The sequence below is a fragment of the Medicago sativa genome, chromosome 7, assembly GCF_051527215.1.
Source record: "Medicago sativa cultivar Bolivia chromosome 7, Bolivia_mono, whole genome shotgun sequence".
Lineage (NCBI taxonomy): Eukaryota > Viridiplantae > Streptophyta > Magnoliopsida > Fabales > Fabaceae > Medicago > Medicago sativa.
The window spans coordinates 64,507,712-64,525,319 of NC_140755.1; the positions used below are offsets into that span (position 1 = coordinate 64,507,712).

At 33.3% G+C, this 17,608-nt stretch overlaps 2 protein-coding genes and 1 long non-coding RNA gene across 6 annotated transcripts; all 3 read left to right on the forward strand.

Moving 5' to 3' along the window:
* The first annotated feature begins 1,451 nt into the window (after window positions 1-1,451).
* On the forward strand, window positions 1,452-2,291 carry LOC146907662 (uncharacterized). Its single transcript, XM_085729138.1, has one exon. It carries the CDS (start codon window positions 1,452-1,454, stop codon window positions 2,289-2,291), a length of 840 nt encoding a protein of 279 aa, XP_085585264.1.
* Window positions 2,292-5,308: 3,017 nt separating this feature from the next.
* LOC146907663 (NADPH-dependent aldo-keto reductase, chloroplastic-like) lies at window positions 5,309-8,647 on the forward strand. 4 transcript variants are annotated; one of them, XM_085731030.1, is made up of 8 exons: window positions 5,309-5,502; window positions 5,788-5,922; window positions 6,338-6,388; window positions 6,500-6,576; window positions 7,083-7,170; window positions 7,271-7,546; window positions 8,077-8,322; window positions 8,436-8,647. In XM_085731030.1, the coding sequence occupies exons 2-8, from the start codon at window positions 5,791-5,793 to the stop codon at window positions 8,520-8,522; spliced, it is 957 nt and encodes a 318-aa protein (XP_085587156.1). In that variant the 5' UTR covers window positions 5,309-5,502; window positions 5,788-5,790; the 3' UTR covers window positions 8,523-8,647. The 4 variants fall into 4 exon arrangements, with proteins under 4 accessions (XP_085587156.1, XP_085587158.1, XP_085587155.1 ...); XM_085731032.1 differs by having other exon boundaries at window positions 5,345-5,502; window positions 5,791-5,922; XM_085731029.1 differs by having other exon boundaries at window positions 5,482-5,697.
* A 228-nt stretch (window positions 8,648-8,875) lies between these two features.
* Window positions 8,876-9,373, forward strand: LOC146907664 (uncharacterized). Its single transcript, XR_015020691.1, has 2 exons — window positions 8,876-9,012; window positions 9,203-9,373. It is a non-coding gene; the product is annotated as an uncharacterized LOC146907664 (long non-coding RNA).
* Window positions 9,374-17,608: the final 8,235 nt, after the last annotated feature.

Consider the following 17,608-nt stretch of genomic DNA (forward strand, 5'->3'; position numbering starts at 1 on the left):
TTTTTTATAAGAGTGAACTACGGTGGTTTTGATCCCTTTTAAGGGTACGTAGGCAGAGGCTTTAATCCTTTCAAATCAATCAAATAAAAATAACCAAAACTCCAACTTCTTCTCCCTCCATTCTTTCACATATACTTAAGCAATAATTTTCCAAATAAAAATAAAAGTTAGAAAGAGGTTCTCACGGAGTACCGTGAACGACGCGGGTGCCTAACACCTTCCCGAATCGTAACCAACCCCCGGATCCAAAAAGGGTTTTTCAATCTCTTTTTCCCTTCCCAAGAATAAAATCGAGCAAGTCCGGTAGATTGAAGGTTCAAGTCCAATCAATGGCTTGACACCCGAAAATCTTGGTCTACAGATACTACTTCAGAAGACCCTTTTCTCTACTATGAAGAAGATCATGTTCAAGAAAGCGTTTCTCAGTGTCAAAATAGTATTATTGGCAAGATTCTTTCGTAAAAACCTATCTCTATACAAGTTCTCCATAATACACTCACTCGGATCTGGTGTAATCCTCAAGGGTTCAAGATCAGTGAAATTGAAGGGAAATTATATCAGATCAAGCTTGAAAAAGAAGAAGAATTGCAGAGGATTCTTAAGGGCAGTCCTTGGATTTTACGCAATTGCTGGTTAGCTGGGATCGTAACATCAACATTCAATCTCTAGATTTTGCTAATGTCCCTCTATGGGTTCAGGTTTGGGGTCTCCCTCTGCATTGCAAATCCCTCTCTATGGGCAAAGAAATGGGAGCCCAGTTGGGTCAAGTTTTGGATGTGGGTCTTTATGATTTCCCTGACAATGCCAGAACAGTCAAAGTAAAAATTATGTTTAATACCTCCAACCCCATTAGGGCAGGTATGTTCATTGGAAATGACCGTGATGGCAACAACTAGGTTGATTTTCGTTTTGAAAACCTGTCCATGTTCTGTTTTGGGTGTGGTTTAGTAGGACACATGGTTGAAAATTGCAGAATCATCTCTACCCCAACAGAAGGTACTGTGAATCCCAGAGGAGCTTGGCTAAGGTCAAAAAGCTATGGACGCAGATTCATAGAAAGAAAGGAAAAAAAAAACGTTATGTAGCAACCCCTTGAAGTCTATTAGTGGTGGTCCTTATAGTCCTATACCTAAGGGATTAATCAACAAAATGGCAAATATAAACTTGAATATGCCTGGTCCCAGCAACTCTCCTCAAGCAGGGACCCACTCTAATGTGTCAAACTCCTCTCCCAAGCAATATCAACATCAGATCTCTAAGACTTCTATGGTTTTTCACCCTGGACAAACATACCTGAAGACTGTTTCTAACCAACAAAGAGCTCATATAGAGGATTTGAATAAGCTAAAAAGGAAACTGCAAATTTCAGAAGTGGGGGAAAATGCTGTTACCCCCTCTATCACTCATGACCATGGATTGGCAGGCCTTGATAACAAGGCCAGCCAACAACTATGAAGGTTGTTTCTTGGAACTGCAGAGGGTTAGGGAAACCCTCTGCAGTTAGAGCTCTTAAAAAGCTCCTTAAATCTACTTGCCCTGATATTGTTTTTCTTATGGAAACCAAGCTACACTCTTCAGATAAAAATGTTAATTATGTTCTCTCTTGTGGTCCTCTCCCCCACTCTTTTATGGTTGATTGTAATATGAATAATGGTAGCAGATCTGGAGGACTAGCTGTCCCCTGGAATGATTGTATTCAAATTGATTTTCTCCAATCTAATAAAATGTTAATTGATATGTACATTATGTCTTGTAATTCTAATTTTGAGTGGTTTGCTACTGGCCTTTATGGCTCCCCTTACTATAATCAAAAACATTTGACCTGTGAAGCTATTAATGACCTCTATCCCAGTAAAAAATCTCAAAAGTGGCTTATTTTTGGTGATTTTAATTTGATTCTTAATAGTTCTGAGAAGCTTGGTGGTAATGGTGTGGATTTCAATCATACGTCCCTGTTTATTAATACTCTTAACCAATGTGATCTATATGATTTAGGATATCATGGTTATAAGTTTACATGGGCTAATAATCAGGCAGACTCTGAGCATATTAAGGAAAGATTAGATAGATTTTGTGCTAACTTTAACTGGTTAAACACCTTTCCCATTTATGTTAATAAACACCTTATAAGATATACGTCTGATCATTCTCCTATTTGCCTTGAGTTTTCTGACCTTATCAATTGCATCACTACTCAAAGAAAAATCAAAATTAAGAGATTTGAGCAAGTCTGGACCAAAGACAGCGATTGCCAAGAAGTGGTGAAAAAAGCTTGGTCCACCACTTCATGAGATAGTGTGCTAAAGCTTAACAATACCATGAATCAATTGTTTGACTGGAGGAACACTAAGTTTGGTGTCATTCCTAAAAAAGTTAAACTTCTCCAGGAACAATTAGATAAAATCAAAAACAAAATTCCTACAGCAGACACTCTTATTGACATCAAATCCACAGAAAAGGAGTTAGACTCTATCCTTAAAGAGGAGGAAATTTGGTGGGCACAGAGAGTTAAAGTAAATTGGCTCCAACATGGAGATCTAAATACCAAATACTTCCATCACAAGGCCAGTCAAAGAAAAAGAAAGAACACTATCTACAGCATAAAAGATAACATGGGTCAGCTTTGGCAGGACATTATTCATATTAATGCTTGTTTCGAAAGTTATTTTAAAAATATCTTTGCTTCTAATAATTGTCAGCCAATCCATGATATCTTCAGTGTAGTTCATAACAGAGTGACTCAAGCTCATCATGAGTTCCTTGATGCCAATTATACTGCTTTGGATGTTACCAAAACCATCAAAGACCTGAAAAGCAATTCTGCTCCAGGTCCTGATGGTTTAAATGCTTTATTTTATCATAAATATTGGGACATCATAGGGCAGGATATAATTGAGTATTCCCTTAATATTTTAAATAATAATGGGAGCCCTAAAGATATCAATCACACTTATATCAGTTTGATCCCTAAGCTCTCCTCTCCCAATTTTCCCTCTGATTTTCGTCCTATTAGTCTTTGTAATGTTATCCTTAAAATAGTCACCAAAACTATAGCTAATAGGATTAAAAATGTCCTTCCCTCCATCATTAATGATCAACAAAGTGCTTTCCTTCCGGGCAGACTCATTACTGATAATGCTCTTATTGTGTTTGAGGCCTTCCAATACATTAAAAGACCTAGAAAGAAAGACAAGGCTTCGTTGGCATTAAATTGGACATAGCCAAAGCTTATGACAGCTTAGAGTGGAACTTTATAGAGAATATTATGAGAGCTATGGGTTTTCCTCCTAATACTATTAATGTTATTATGAATTGTATCAGGATTGTTTCTTTTTCTATTCTTATCAATGGTCAACCCACTGAATCTTTTTCTCCTAATAGAGGCATCAGACAAGGAGACCCCCTCTCCCCTTACATTTTTATTATTTGTGTTGAAGTCTTATCTGGCTTAATTACTAAGAATTTACATGAAGGGCACATACATGGTGTTACCATAGCTACTAATGCCCCTCCCATTTCTCATTTACTCTATGCTAATGACTGTATCTTATTTTGCAAGGCAAAACCTGAATAAGGGCACATTATTAAGGAAATCTTGGATCAATACCAGGCAGCTTCAGATCAAAAGATTAACCTTGAGAAATCATAAATGTATTTTAGCCCCAACATCAGTCTGGAAGCCAAACTCCTCTTTCAGGAAAAACTACCTGTATCCAAATCAGTGACAGTATTAACAAATACTGTTGTCTAAGATACTTTCTAATTCGAGTAATTTACTGTTATATTAGGTATCTCACTTCACTAATCGAGTAATTTACTGTTATCTCAGGTGTGCCCTAGGTCATGTGAAAGAATTACGTACTTCACATAATAAAATTAAACATGACTCATAAAATAATCGAATAAAAAGAATTAAATTAAATAGATCAAACAAATAAATTAGAGGTTCATCGTAGAACCCTACCTAATAGGGTTCTTTTTTTTTCTGCACATAAGTTTCTTCGTCCTTTTGGGTGTTTTCTTCCATGGAACTTGTCTTTGGACTTTGAATAGAATTTCTCCTTCTTGTAATGTCTTCAGAGACCTCTTGAATCTTCATTCACTGTCTTTCCAAATCTTTCATAAGATGCTTTGCTCTGCCAATTTGCATGATTTTGCCTTGAATTACATCAAAAACACCCTAGAACTCCTTGGTTTCGGGAAAACTATAATTATATGACTTGAAATGAAAACATTACAAAATGTCCTGAAAACCATATGCAATTATTCTAAAACTCCTCTAAATTGGATCAAAATCAAATAAAAATGACTGAAAAATATGTTAAAAATAACGTAAGATGACATGTTATTATTAATACACCATTTGTAAATTTAAGTCAATAATGCAACTTTTTTTCTTTAACCCTCTGGTTTTCAGGGGAAGGGGCGCTGGTACTCGAACTCGGGTTCTTCCGCTGAACAAACTCGGGTTTAATTGTTCTATCCAGGAATCAAACGCAGGTTCACCCAAACAACTTGTCGTAGATGAATTTCATTAACCACTTGTGCTAAATTGCTTGGTTAAAATTTATTTATTTTTTAATCAACAACTAAACTTGATTCCCCCGTTGCAAAAAAATAATAATTAATTCCCCTCTCAAAAAACTAAATTTAATTCTGAGGGTAATAGTCATTTTGGTTCGTGAATGTGTAATGAGTAATCAAAATAGTCCCTCAATATATCGAAATTTCAAAATAGTTTCTGATTATGCATTATGTTGATCAAAATAGTCTCTTACGTTAAAAATATTTCATTAATATTGTTATATTATTCACTCAATATACTTATTTATTATCATATCAATCCTTATAAGTACTTATTGTTATATTAGTCCCGATATTCAAAGAGTTACTGTCAATATTGAAAGAATATTTTAATGTCGGAGACTATTTAATCTAACAAATGCACAATCAAATACTCCTTCCGTTTCACAATAGTTGACCATTTTGGAGAATAATATTGTTTCACTTTACTTGTCACTTTTAAGTTTTAATGCAACATTAATTATTGATTTATAAATAATACCCTTGCCTATTTATTGTAGAGAGAAATAATAGAATGAAATAATAAATGAATAAGGGTATTATAGAAAAAACACAAAGAATTTCATCAAAAATTACAACATTTATTTGATTCCTTAGTATGTGTAATTTCTTTAAAATGGACAAGTACTGTGAAACGGAGGGAGTACTATTTTAGAATTTTTATACATCTGAGGACAATTGTAGCAACTTGTTACACAACCAAGAGTCTAAATTGACTAGTACTACCTTTTAATTCCATTGAAAAAAAACAAACAGAATTGTTTTGGATTGAAATTGTGAATAGATTCAAGCCAATCAAACTCTTCCCAAAATCTATGAGCCAGGAACTACGGTGGTTACATTTTCATAATCACGAGAAACTTTTTTTTTGAGTAAGTCATAATCACGAGAATCCTCATTGTCAAAAAAAGTGACTTGGTAAGTATAACTTTTTTCCATTACTTTCAATGCTCCGAAACTTTTGTTAAAAGAATGATGCAATGATCCACCTTTTACTCCGAACCCTTTGCTTTATGTCACATTTATATTCATCTTCAACAATTTTAATATACAACATTTAGAGCTATGTAAAAAAACTGAGAAAAAAATCTATAGCAATTTGTTTCAAGAAGGGTATGTATTATTTGTTCAAAGTTTAATTATTTTTATTCTTGTATTTTATCTTTATATTAATTAATGTTGTTTTTTCTTCTTCTTTTTTAGAAGATGGAAAAAGAAAATATAAATGGTCCTCAACATTTTGATCTGAATACTGGTGCAAAGATACCATCAATTGGTCTTGGAACATGGAAAGCTTCTCCTGGTGTTGTTGGTGATGCTGTTGTTGCTGCAGTCAAGGTGCTTTCTCTGCTTTTTGCTTCTTAATCTCTTGGTTTCTCTCTATGAAGCACGGATACGGACACTCACACGCCGACACTGCTAATAATGTGAGAAAATCACATAATTCAGTGTAATTACATTACATGTGTTGGTGTCGGACACGACACGTGTCCGACACAGGGACACATGTAATCCGAGGAGGGTTTGTGCTTCATTGGTTTCTTTTGAATTTCTTGTGTTAATCTATGAAACATTGACACAGACACGCAGACACTGTGATTAATTTAATAAACTAGAATATTCAAATATAACTACATGTGCCGTTGTATCGGTGGATTGACACATGTTGGACATCATACACGTCTTCAATCTGAAGTATCAGCGCTAGGTGCTAATTTGTGTTTTGAATGTATTGTCTCAATGATTTGTTCAGGCTGGCTACAGACATATCGATTGTGCTCGGGTATATGATAATGAAAAAGAGGTAACCAAATTTTTTAAATTTATATGAAACTAATATTTTAGGTAGTCAAGAAAAAAAAATGTTTTGTTTGTTCTGGCATTCTTGATGCTAGGAAAGTTGTATTTGCTGCAGGTAGGCGAGGCTTTGAAGACAGTGTTTTCTGCTGGGGTTGTACAGCGTGGTGAAATGTTCATCACATCAAAGCTGTGGTATGTGTTTAGACTAATTCTTATTATGATCAAAGATTATTGACCTTATTTTTTTTATTTTTTTTTTTAATCATGCTTTTGATGTATATCTGAGAGTGCGTGATATGTAGCATTTCAGTTAGTAGTTGATTGTAAAATATGAGAAGAAGAGGATGAAAAGTGGATCTGAAGATGGTGTCGCCAGATTGAGTCTTCTGTAATCAAATTAGTTGCTCAAATATATACAATTGTCATCCAATTCCTCTAGGAAAAGGAATAAATTGGTGATATAAAAGGACTAACTTGTTGACAATTTTGTGTATACAAGGACTAAGGGATCAATTTAGTGAATCATTACTTAGAAGACAGATATGATGACATTATAGTATCTGAGGGACTAATTTTGCTACAAAACTCTTTATACGACTAATGTAGTTTGATACTTGGATGATTGAGGGTTTACTCAAGAATTGAAGAGCAATGAATTGTCTTCATATATGGCTTGACTTTATTTTTTATCCATACAGGATTAGTGACTGTGCACCTGAAGATGTCTCAAAGGCACTGGCTAGGACTCTAGAGGACCTGCAGCTTGATTACATTGATTTATATCTGGTATGGTTCTTGATTTTAAACCAGTCTTCGAACATGATGCCGAGACTGAAGATGATTGTATGAAAAATTGATGCTTTTGACAGTAAATTATTTGTCACAGATACATTGGCCTTTTAGGACAAAATCAGGATCAAGGGGTTGGGACCCTGAGGTCATGGCTCCCTTATGTCTTTCAGAGACATGGAATGCGATGGAAGGTTTATTCGCCTCAGGTCAAGCACGTGCGATTGGTGTCAGCAACTTTTCAACTAAGAAGCTTCAAGACTTACTCGGATATGCAAAGATTCCACCAGCAGTTAACCAAGTTGAAGGCCATCCTGTTTGGCAACAACCAGCTCTTCATAATTTGTGCAATTCTACTGGTGTTCATCTCACGGTAATACCCTGATAAGATGGATATAGTATGTTCCAAACGAGTTTTGGTCTTTAATAGATCAACTTTTAATAACAGTTGATATAATCTAAAGAATTTAATCTGTATGCATCATAAGTGAAAAAAATATTTATTACCCTGCATATGCGGGAGCTTCAGTGCACCGGGTTGCCCTTTTAATGAGTATTCCCGTTAGAAATATCATTAAATAACATGACAAAATAACACTAAATATATGTATAAATTAAATTCTATTCAGTGTTGCAAATAGCACTACAGGCATTGGAGGATTTAAACAAATCGCTATTGTTCTGTGATACGCTAGTTAGTACAAAGTGTTGCCAAATAATGGCTATAGCAGCACTATCTATAGCACTGTAGCGTAACGGCAACCCCTTATTTTCCTCACTGATATCTAGGCCATACTATACATGTCCATTTGAGTAATCTAAATGATATTTTTTGGTCCTGCATTTATGTATTTGAGGTTTTTTTTTGCTTACATTTTGTTAACTACAAATGCTTCCTTGCAGGCATATTCTCCTCTAGGTTCTCCTGGATCATGGGTAAAGGGAGAAATCTTGAAGGAACCAATTTTGATTGAAATTGCTGAAAAACTTAACAAGTCTCCAGCACAAGTGGCTTTAAGGTGGGGACTTCAAAGTGGTCACAGTGTTCTTCCAAAGAGTGTTAACGAATCTAGGATCAAAGAGAACCTTAGCTTATTTGATTGGTGTATCCCTCCAGAACTCTTCTCAAAATTCTCACAGATTCACCAGGTTTGATCACTGCCTTTGTTGAAAACATAAAAACTAATCATTCTTGTCCACATGTATGCATAATTTTTTTTATTCTTCTTCAGTTTAATTATTTATTTTGTTGTATAATGCAGCAAAGGCTACTTAGAGGGGACTTTGCAGTCCATGAAAGTTGTAGTCCATACAAAAGTCTTGAAGATTTGTGGGATGGAGAAATATGAAATGGAGATAATTTGCATTGCTATTTTGACTAAAGATATGTTCATTTCTCTTTCTGTGGGCTTTATGTGAATACTGAATAGCTAGATATTTTAGCAGAAGGAAACATCGACTTATGATTTCGTTATGAGGCCTTCATTTCATTTAAGATAGTTTCTCAATCCGCCCCCATATATGCTCAAGTATGCCAAAATACACTACCGTAAACATGCTTCCTGTAAGCCCCTGGTGTTTTTGGGTGGGCGGATTGAGAAATTATCTTCATTTAATCTTTTCCTATTATCCATGATTTTTTTGTTTCGTTGGAAGAAAGACGTAAAAAACAACTGCTTAATAAACTTGCAGTCGATTATAAAAAGTGCACTATCAACTAGAGATAACTAAGACATAACATATTTTTTTTTACCACATAGGTCTACTACTTATAGTATGTTTGGAATGGTGTCAATTTGGACAAAATCACGTTGAGAATCACGGCAACACAGAAACTTGGTATACTAGCTTCAGAATTTTCACGGCGAAAGTGCATTGGGACACCGTATTGGGTTTCCAAACGCTTTTCCAAACACATGCTTAGAACAATTCATTTTGCTTCAAGAACATTCTGAACTTTCTTCATATACAAAAAAAAAAAAAAAAAAAAAAAAAAAGCTAAAATATTTTTTGTTTTGCCCATTCATAGGAAGGAAAAGGTCTAGGCTTTCTGTACAGCGATGGCAGAAGACACAATTTGGATTGCCTTCATAAAATATGTCATTTGGGAGTGTTTGGCTCTACCATTGAACAATTTCTTTTAGTATTATTTCTTTTAAAAAGCTTCCAAGATCCAATGTGAAGAGAACTTTTCCAATGACCATTTTTTTTGAAGTTGCCATCATGTGTTTTCACCAGAGTATGATTTGGGTTTGGTTTGAATTCTTACCAAACATACTAGAATTATAACATGGGTGTTGGACCAACTATTGTTTCAGCAGTAATATATGGTTAGTTTACTTTTGTGAAAATATTTCATGTTTTTTTCCCCAAAAATTTATGTTAGTTTCACTTTTTTTTTTTTTGGTAGAAGTTAGTTTTACTCTTTAACAAAGAGAGAATAAATTTGACGATGGAGGTATTAGACAACCATCTTTCAAAAAAGCAAGAACAAAATGTTTGGGGATTAAGGCAAGACACATGATATGGGTATTTGGGTTTAGTGGTGGCCTACCTCTAATTGGGAAAAAGCCTCTGAAATACCGATTTCATGATTTATCAACTCAACTACAACTTTATTGTGTAACAAGTTGCAACAATGTTATAACTCATGTCCGATCAGCCACTTATCTTCATATGAAATCCCACTACTATTTTCGGAAGGGTACAAACCATTCAAGATATAGTTAAAATGCTCCTCACCCAAATACCCACGTATAGTAACTCCAATGATCTTTCACCTCTTGTATAAGTACTCCGTGAATCATATAATGACTTTCTTCAGTCAAACCCATTAGCATAGTTATAGCCTGAAATCCAGAATTCGTATCTCCTGTAACATCCATAATTTTTTCAGTGAATGGTTTCATGAATTTTGGCATATGATCAATAGACGTTGGAACCGGAATATGCTTTGGTACCCGAGTAGACAACGAAATCAGAGAACATTATGGATTGCCAATACGAGCACATTTTCTTTTAGAAAATGATGACTTTATTCGTGACGATTGACTATCGGGTAATTGAGAATCAACATGCTCACACAAAGATGAGATTCGATTAGTCGAAGCCTCTTTTGGTGTTGATCTCCCTCTTTTCTTGGCCCCCTTGGTTGGTACCTTTCTTGGAGGTGGAGTAAACATTGTCATTTCTAGAAATACTAATTGTCGCATAACCTCCTTGATGTGTAGTTTCATTTTGTAATGGACTATTTGAGATTGTCCTGAATACCATTCCACTCATCCATCACAGAAAAATCATCTTCACCTTCTTCACCCATATATAACCTTTGCTAGCGAGGGTTTATATCACCCAATCAAATAGGCTTGTTGTGTCTAATCTTCATAGCAATAATACATGCACAAGGTAGCACATACGATGTTTTGATCACACAACCGCATTTTTTCTTATCCATCCCAGTTTTCTTGGAGTGTTTTGCTTCCAAAAAAATAAAGCTCAAGTCAGCTATAGAAACATAACCCTCCAACTCATAGTACAATATGTTGTCATTGTATCTATGTTCTAAGACAATACAACTCCTCCTAAAGGAGGTTTGTATCTCAGTTAACCCCCCTTCCAACATATCGTGTATTACCTCCCAACATGTAGCCAAATCTCTCGCGCTATTACTCAAATATTTCTTCAATGTTTCATGAGCCCCTTCAACTCTGTTGGTGGTTCTACAACCAAGATGCAAGACACGGTATGCTCATGGCTCACTATTTTTTCTTTAATAGTATTCAATATGGTAGTTTCAACATAGGTAAGGAACTTTGAGAATTTTTTACAGACATCTCGATATTACATAAAAACATCAGCAAATGATTCTTTTGAATGAGACTCAACCACATTATCTGAAGCTCTCATGATATTATTGTTAACTATCTCAATTCCCTTAACCACATTGACTTCCTTTTCTTTCCCATCCACTTTCGCAACCCTAGATTTGACTCTACACTATGTGATGCATTTACCTCTAACATTTTTACCAACATGAAAATCACAAAGTAGTTTTAGGAAAAATAGTTGTTACAATATTCATCAAAGCAATATCCCTGTCATTCATAATTACCATTGCATATCTTCCTTTGAGCTAAGAAGATAAAGCAATGCGTGTAAAACCCAAGTGAAGTTATCTTCTTTCTTAGACGTCAGAAAAGCAAAAACAACAAAATATGTCATATCGGTTGAGGTGACCTCAACTATCTCAAACAATGGCATTATGCACATGTTGGTTTTATAGGTGGAGTCTATGATCAAAACAGTCGGAAAATTGTTAAACAACTTAATAGATTTGAGATGAGTCCAAAATATGTCCTGAACAATTTCTGAAGCTTAAAGAGCAATTTCCAAAAAGTAATCAAAACAATGTCACAAAATACACAAAAAGAGTCAAACTCATAAACCAACCAAACGACATCACAGGTGGCAAAACCAATACAAATAGATGGGTTAGATCGGTAAGAATTAAAATCCAAAAAAAGAATATGGTATTTGAGCCTTCAGCTACCACAATGAATAAAGCTTGGTACAAATACGTAAATGCGCATAAGATTGTTAGTGGGCATTCGGCTCCTTGTTTAGTTATGAAATTAGGCTTAGTGATGATTTTTATTATATTACAAATTCTTATTAGAATTTGTGCACGTAGCTAGCTAACATGATATTGTCTTTACAATCTTATCTAGGTTGCATTCCTTTAAACCTTACATTAATCAACTCAGTGTTTATTTTTGATTTTGGAAAGTTTTCACAATGTGAATCATTTTACTTTATTGAGTGAATCGTATCACTCAGTTCATTTGACCAAGTGAGTTGTTTCACTTTTTGTTATCATGCAAACTTTGCTATTTTTTTAAAAAGTGAATCGGTTCACTCTGCTAAGTGAATCGTTTCTCGTCTAGAGAAAAATAGTGAATCTTTTCACTCTTTAAAGTGAATCAACCCACTTTATTATTTTCACAGCATACCTTTTAACTTCACTTTCTCACTAGTTTCAAAAACCTATATAAATTAGACACCTCACAACATTTTAAAACTTGAATTTATCACAATCATTATCTCAAACACCTTCTACTTTCTACTCTTTAAACACTCGTAGATATTGATTGTGAAGACCGAGACATTGTGAGTTACGTAAAAAAGGTTTATTTGTACTCGAATTGTGATATCCTACAGTTTTGAAATAAGAAAATTGAAACCTAGACGAGAGACATGATATTTCACCTTAATTGGGGTTATTGGATGGTTTTATCGATGGCTTGTCAACAATCATTGGAGGATCAAAGGTTGGGTTCTCTAGATCGAAAAAGACCCAAACAGATTTAGGAGTGGCTTATGCTATGATTGAGGAGACTCTCAGATTGAATAGATCCATCAGATTGGTTGCACAAGAGAGGTCATTGATGACATTTGGAGGTTTTGAATCTCAGGTGTCAAGGTTCATGGGCAACACCAATAATTATTAAAAGATTGGGGTTCTAATGTTCAATTTCCAGAGCCCGAGGAACAATATTTGTGTAAACAATTTTCACAAATGATGGGTATTCAATAATCAACAAAAACTCCACTGACGACTGTCTTTAAGAGGGGATGAAAACCATTAGCGAGGACAATTTGGGTGACCACTATAAACCTCGATGTTTAATTACTTCCCTATCCATTTACTCTCATATTTTTGTTTGTATAGTGATTCAATTGTGGGTTTTAAACATTGATTTTGAAGAATGTAATTTTGACTGATTTAAAAGAAATTGATTCTTTGTTGAGAATCAATAGCATCGAGAAGGGCTTCTTAGAATCCATCACATTAGTAACCCAATGGAATTAAACTTCTGTTGTTTGCATTTGATTGTTGTGTAATTCAATTTGGAGGTTTCTTTTTAGGCCCCCATATCTCTTCATGCCCTCCAAAATTACAAAACTGTCCTTAATAAAACTCCCGGTAGATAAATATTGGAGTTTCATTTTTAAAAATTTTGATTTTGTGCTTCCGGTAGATAACTCCTGGACGTGTTTTTTTAAAATTTCGATTTTGTTACTCCGGTAGATAACTACCTGAAGTGTATTTTTAAAATTCCGCTTTTGTTACTCCGGTAGATAACTCAATGTGTATGGTGCGCCAATAATTTTGGGGGGCCTAACAATAAGTTTTAACAAAGTTAGGTGCTTTTTCAAATAAGTTATTGTATAATTTTTAGCTTATTATCAATATCTTCAAACTATGTGATTCTCTCTCATTTAATTTGATTATGTCAATTGGTTTTTACTTTTCGCTATCTTGAGTATTTTGTTGATCTCCATTAATGAACAACTTCTCATTTGCGTTGTTCAAATAAGCATAATATAAAAATTACCACCTTTTCTCTGCACCTACTTTGGAAAAGCCAACCCCCCAGTAGATATATTTGTGTCATTGCATAACGGTCCGACAGAGACAAATCTAACCCCCCAGTAGATATATTTGTGTCATTGCAGAACGGTCCGACAGAGACAAATCTTTGTTGAAAAAGTTTGAGAATTACCTTTCATATGACCTAGATACAAGCCAACCAGATTTTTTGAAAGCAATTATGAACATCCTCCCAAAACAATTGTGAATCACGAAATTGCAAAGCATAAATTCAAACATGAAATGGTAAAACACTAAAAATTCCCATCCACTGCGGAAACCGGAACCAAGTGTTGACGAAAAAAATCACATTCTAAGAAAAGATTAATGGATTCCTATTTTGAAATTTAAAATTATTTAATTCATTAAATATATTATTCATTCCATAATTTACTAACACTCAACATAAAAGTAATATTCATCACAAACTCAAAAGCACTAGCGAGAATCGTACCCAAAACTTTTATTTATCACATCACAATAGTATTATACATCTTTTGTCAAAAAAATAGTATTATACATCTTTAATTTTTTTCTTTCAAAATAATATGAATATTTTGGAATCTTAAAATAGGATTGACCATTGTTTTTCAGACCTTATTATTAGATATCATTAAAATATTTGATTTTATGAAAATATTTATAGTTGAGTATTTTAAATAATGATAAAATAAGAGTGTTTTTGTACAAATATATATTAATTAAACTATTCTTAACGACTACATTAATCTTTAGTCAAACTTAGCAATATAAATATACATTAGCAATATTAATATACATATATTGCCAAACATTTTATATTTTAGTCAAAACTATTCTTAACATTTTATAATGTCTTTCTGCATTGTTAAGAATATTTTAGTCAAAGTTAGACATGTGATGCATTTAGACATAAATATTTTATAATGTTTGTCAGATATGTGATTCATTCAGACATATGGTATATTTATATTCTAAATGCATCACATGTCTGACAAACATTTATGTTTTATTATTTATTTCTTTTTTCTCTCTAAAATATTATTTCTTAAGTTTAGTCGATCATAATATTTTATTCATATTTTTTTTATGTTAACTCTCTGGTTCTTATGGAAAGGAGGAGCTTGTAATATTTTATGAATTTAATTGAAATATACATAAATATTGAAGTGTGAAAGATTTGTATATTTTAAATCAATAATAATTGTTTGATCATTAAAATTATCTAACTTTAGTCGCATCTACCTAAAAAAATATACAAGCTATGATTTATAATTAGCTAACACTGTCAAAAAAATTAGCTAACACTGTAATGTGTTATACACAAATAGTGTATCAAAATTAATCCCATGTTATATACTATAAAAATGTCATCTTTAGGTAACTATGTATTTGGGGTTTATAAGTTCCAAATTCATTCAAAGCGTATACAATTATATATTTTCTTAACATAAATAAAATGTTACATTGGGTATGTATGTGTATATAAAGTTTTACCATATTTTAGGTTTTCAATATTTTTCTTGTAAAGTCCGTGTAAGCATAGCTCAGTTGGTTTGGACAATGTATAATATTTTTATTGTAAAGAAGTCTTAAATATTTTTTTTGAACTTTAAAAATATTGTGTAATATGGTATAGTCACTACAAGATTATTATTTTTTTTTTTTAAAAAAAAGCTAAATTAGCTCACCTAAATTAGCATCAGAGAGAATCGAACCTAATAAAAAGCTAAATTAGCTCACCTTTTTTTGAACTTTAAAAATATTGTGTAATATGGTATAGTCACTACAAGATTTTTTTTTTTTTTAAAAAAAAGCTAAATTAGCTCACCTAAATTAGCATCAGAGAGAATCGAACCTAATAAAAAGCTAAATTAGCTCACCTAATAAAAAGCTAAATTAGCTCACCTAAATTAGCATCAGAGAGAATCGAACCTAAGACCTTGTGGAAGAGCATACTCCCAAATTCTTGACCAATACCACTAGGCCAACCCAAGTGATTTTGATACAAGAATTCTCTTAATTAGTGACAGATTCAAAATTACATTACGAACGGATTTGGACCCTCGGTAATTACTGGCGGTCTAAACCCTCAAACCATGACTAGATTTTAAAAATGCTGCGTAATATGCTATGGTGATCACCTTGATGTATAAAAACAACTGCTAGATTTTGTAATCTATTGTTAATTAGCCATGGTTCCATAATTAAAAAGCTACAAACCATGACTTCATGTCGATTTATTTGGTTTCAAATTGAATATGAATTAAATATTTTTATATATTAAATGGATTAATTAAGTTTTTCAAAGCATGCTAAGTCAAACTCATCCCTACATATATGCAAAACTGTGGAACTAGGGTGAGAACATAATTTTTTTAAAACAATGGGAGCATAGATTTAAAAACTTTCAAATTCATAAACCTATTGGTAATTAATTTCTTTTTATAAGGCAAGAACAAAATGACATCAAACAGAGAGACTTCCAATTAAGTTAGTATCATTCTATAATCTTTTGTCAAATGCTCATAAATATTATTAAAAAATGGAAACATTTACATAAAAACTGAGGACATAAACCTAACCCAGTAAAACCAGTGCAAGTCGACCCCAAATGGGTGATACAAAAATTAAAATACTGTAGGAGTATGATTAATTTAAAATATACATTATTATATTGTAAGAACTAAGTTCATGCATCCTAAAGTTTGACATTTCAAAGTCTCTTTAATATCAAGGTCATTTATTAAAAATATATTACCTTTAATAAATAATAAAATATATTTTTTCATGTTGATAAATATCCTTCAAAATCACATTACAATCCATCATCTTTGAAGTTGAATAATAATATAATTATTATCAATGTCAGAAACACTACGATTTGGTGATGATGTTCCAACAGATAACAAAAAGCTAAAGCGCAAGATGGATGATGCTATAGTTGCTGATTCAGAGACGTCATTGTCTCTGAGTTTAGGAGGAGGGAGAAGTGGAGGATCTTCATCCAAATCCCTCAAGATCCATGAGGAGCTGAGGGAATACCCATGTAAGTTTTGCAACAAGAAGTTTTCAAGTTCTCAAGCCTTGGGAGGACACCAAGGTGCCCATAGGCGTGAAAGAGTTCTTGCGAGAATTGAAAAAGAAATTCAATTAGGAACGTTTGGACTTGGGGATCATCATTTGTGTCCATATTCAATTTATCACCCATATCCCTTCACTGTTGCATGGTCGTCACCTTTTTATCATGGACTTGGATGGCCTCAACCTGTTGCCCGTACGTGCAAGCTATGACAACCCATTTGGGATGATCAGTAACTCTGCTTGGGCTACCCAAACTCCACTGAATAATAATGTGGGATTTGGAAATTATGAACTTAATAATCAGTTGCAGGTTCCTTCATTTGGTGTTGCTCTTAACAATCATGTGCTAAGGGGAAATACCAATCATGATGACCCAAATAGCCACCAAATTTCAACCTCATTCCTTGATTTGTCCCTAAAACTTTAGAATCTTAGTATGCTATATGCCTAGCTAGTCTTCTTTAGTATAAAAATTTTGTTGGTCACATTTGCTTTAATACTCTATTTTCAATACTCGAACTCTTATTTGCTGATATTTTAATAAGTCATGTCACTTTATATGAGATCTATTATGTTTGAACTTAAATCAAAAGAGAGGAATTGTTGAAAAGACTACAATATTCAACTGATGAGTTTTATACTAGCTTACATCTCATGGTCTTTTAAGGTTTTGCTGTTATTTTTAATTATTTGTTGGTAAGGTTAATTGTCATAATTTTAAATAAAAATTTAATTGTTGTCACAGCTTCAAATATATTATGATAAATTATATGAACAAGTTATAGTGATGTATTTTTAATTGGATAAAAGAAAATCTCATACTCACACACATATAATCTTAAACATACAGTGAGACGACAATGAAATATGACTGCTTTAATCGGTTTGCAAAACATATAGTTTGAGTTTCTCACTAACATGAACTTTGTATACGTAAGTTTT

What these genes read in the sequence shown, in the direction of transcription:
- LOC146907662 (XM_085729138.1), top strand. Translation starts at nt 1,452, where the DNA reads ATGAAGGTTGTTTCTTGGAACTGCAGAGGGTTAGGGAAACCCTCTGCA.
- LOC146907663 (XM_085731030.1), top strand. Translation starts at nt 5,791, where the DNA reads ATGGAAAAAGAAAATATAAATGGTCCTCAACATTTTGATCTGAATACT. An exon ending in TATATGATAATGAAAAAGAG is followed by an intron (nt 6,389 to 6,499) that starts GTAACCAAATTT and finishes TATTTGCTGCAG; the next exon opens with GTAGGCGAGGCTTTGAAGAC. An exon ending in ATTACATTGATTTATATCTG is followed by an intron (nt 7,171 to 7,270) that starts GTATGGTTCTTG and finishes TATTTGTCACAG; the next exon opens with ATACATTGGCCTTTTAGGAC.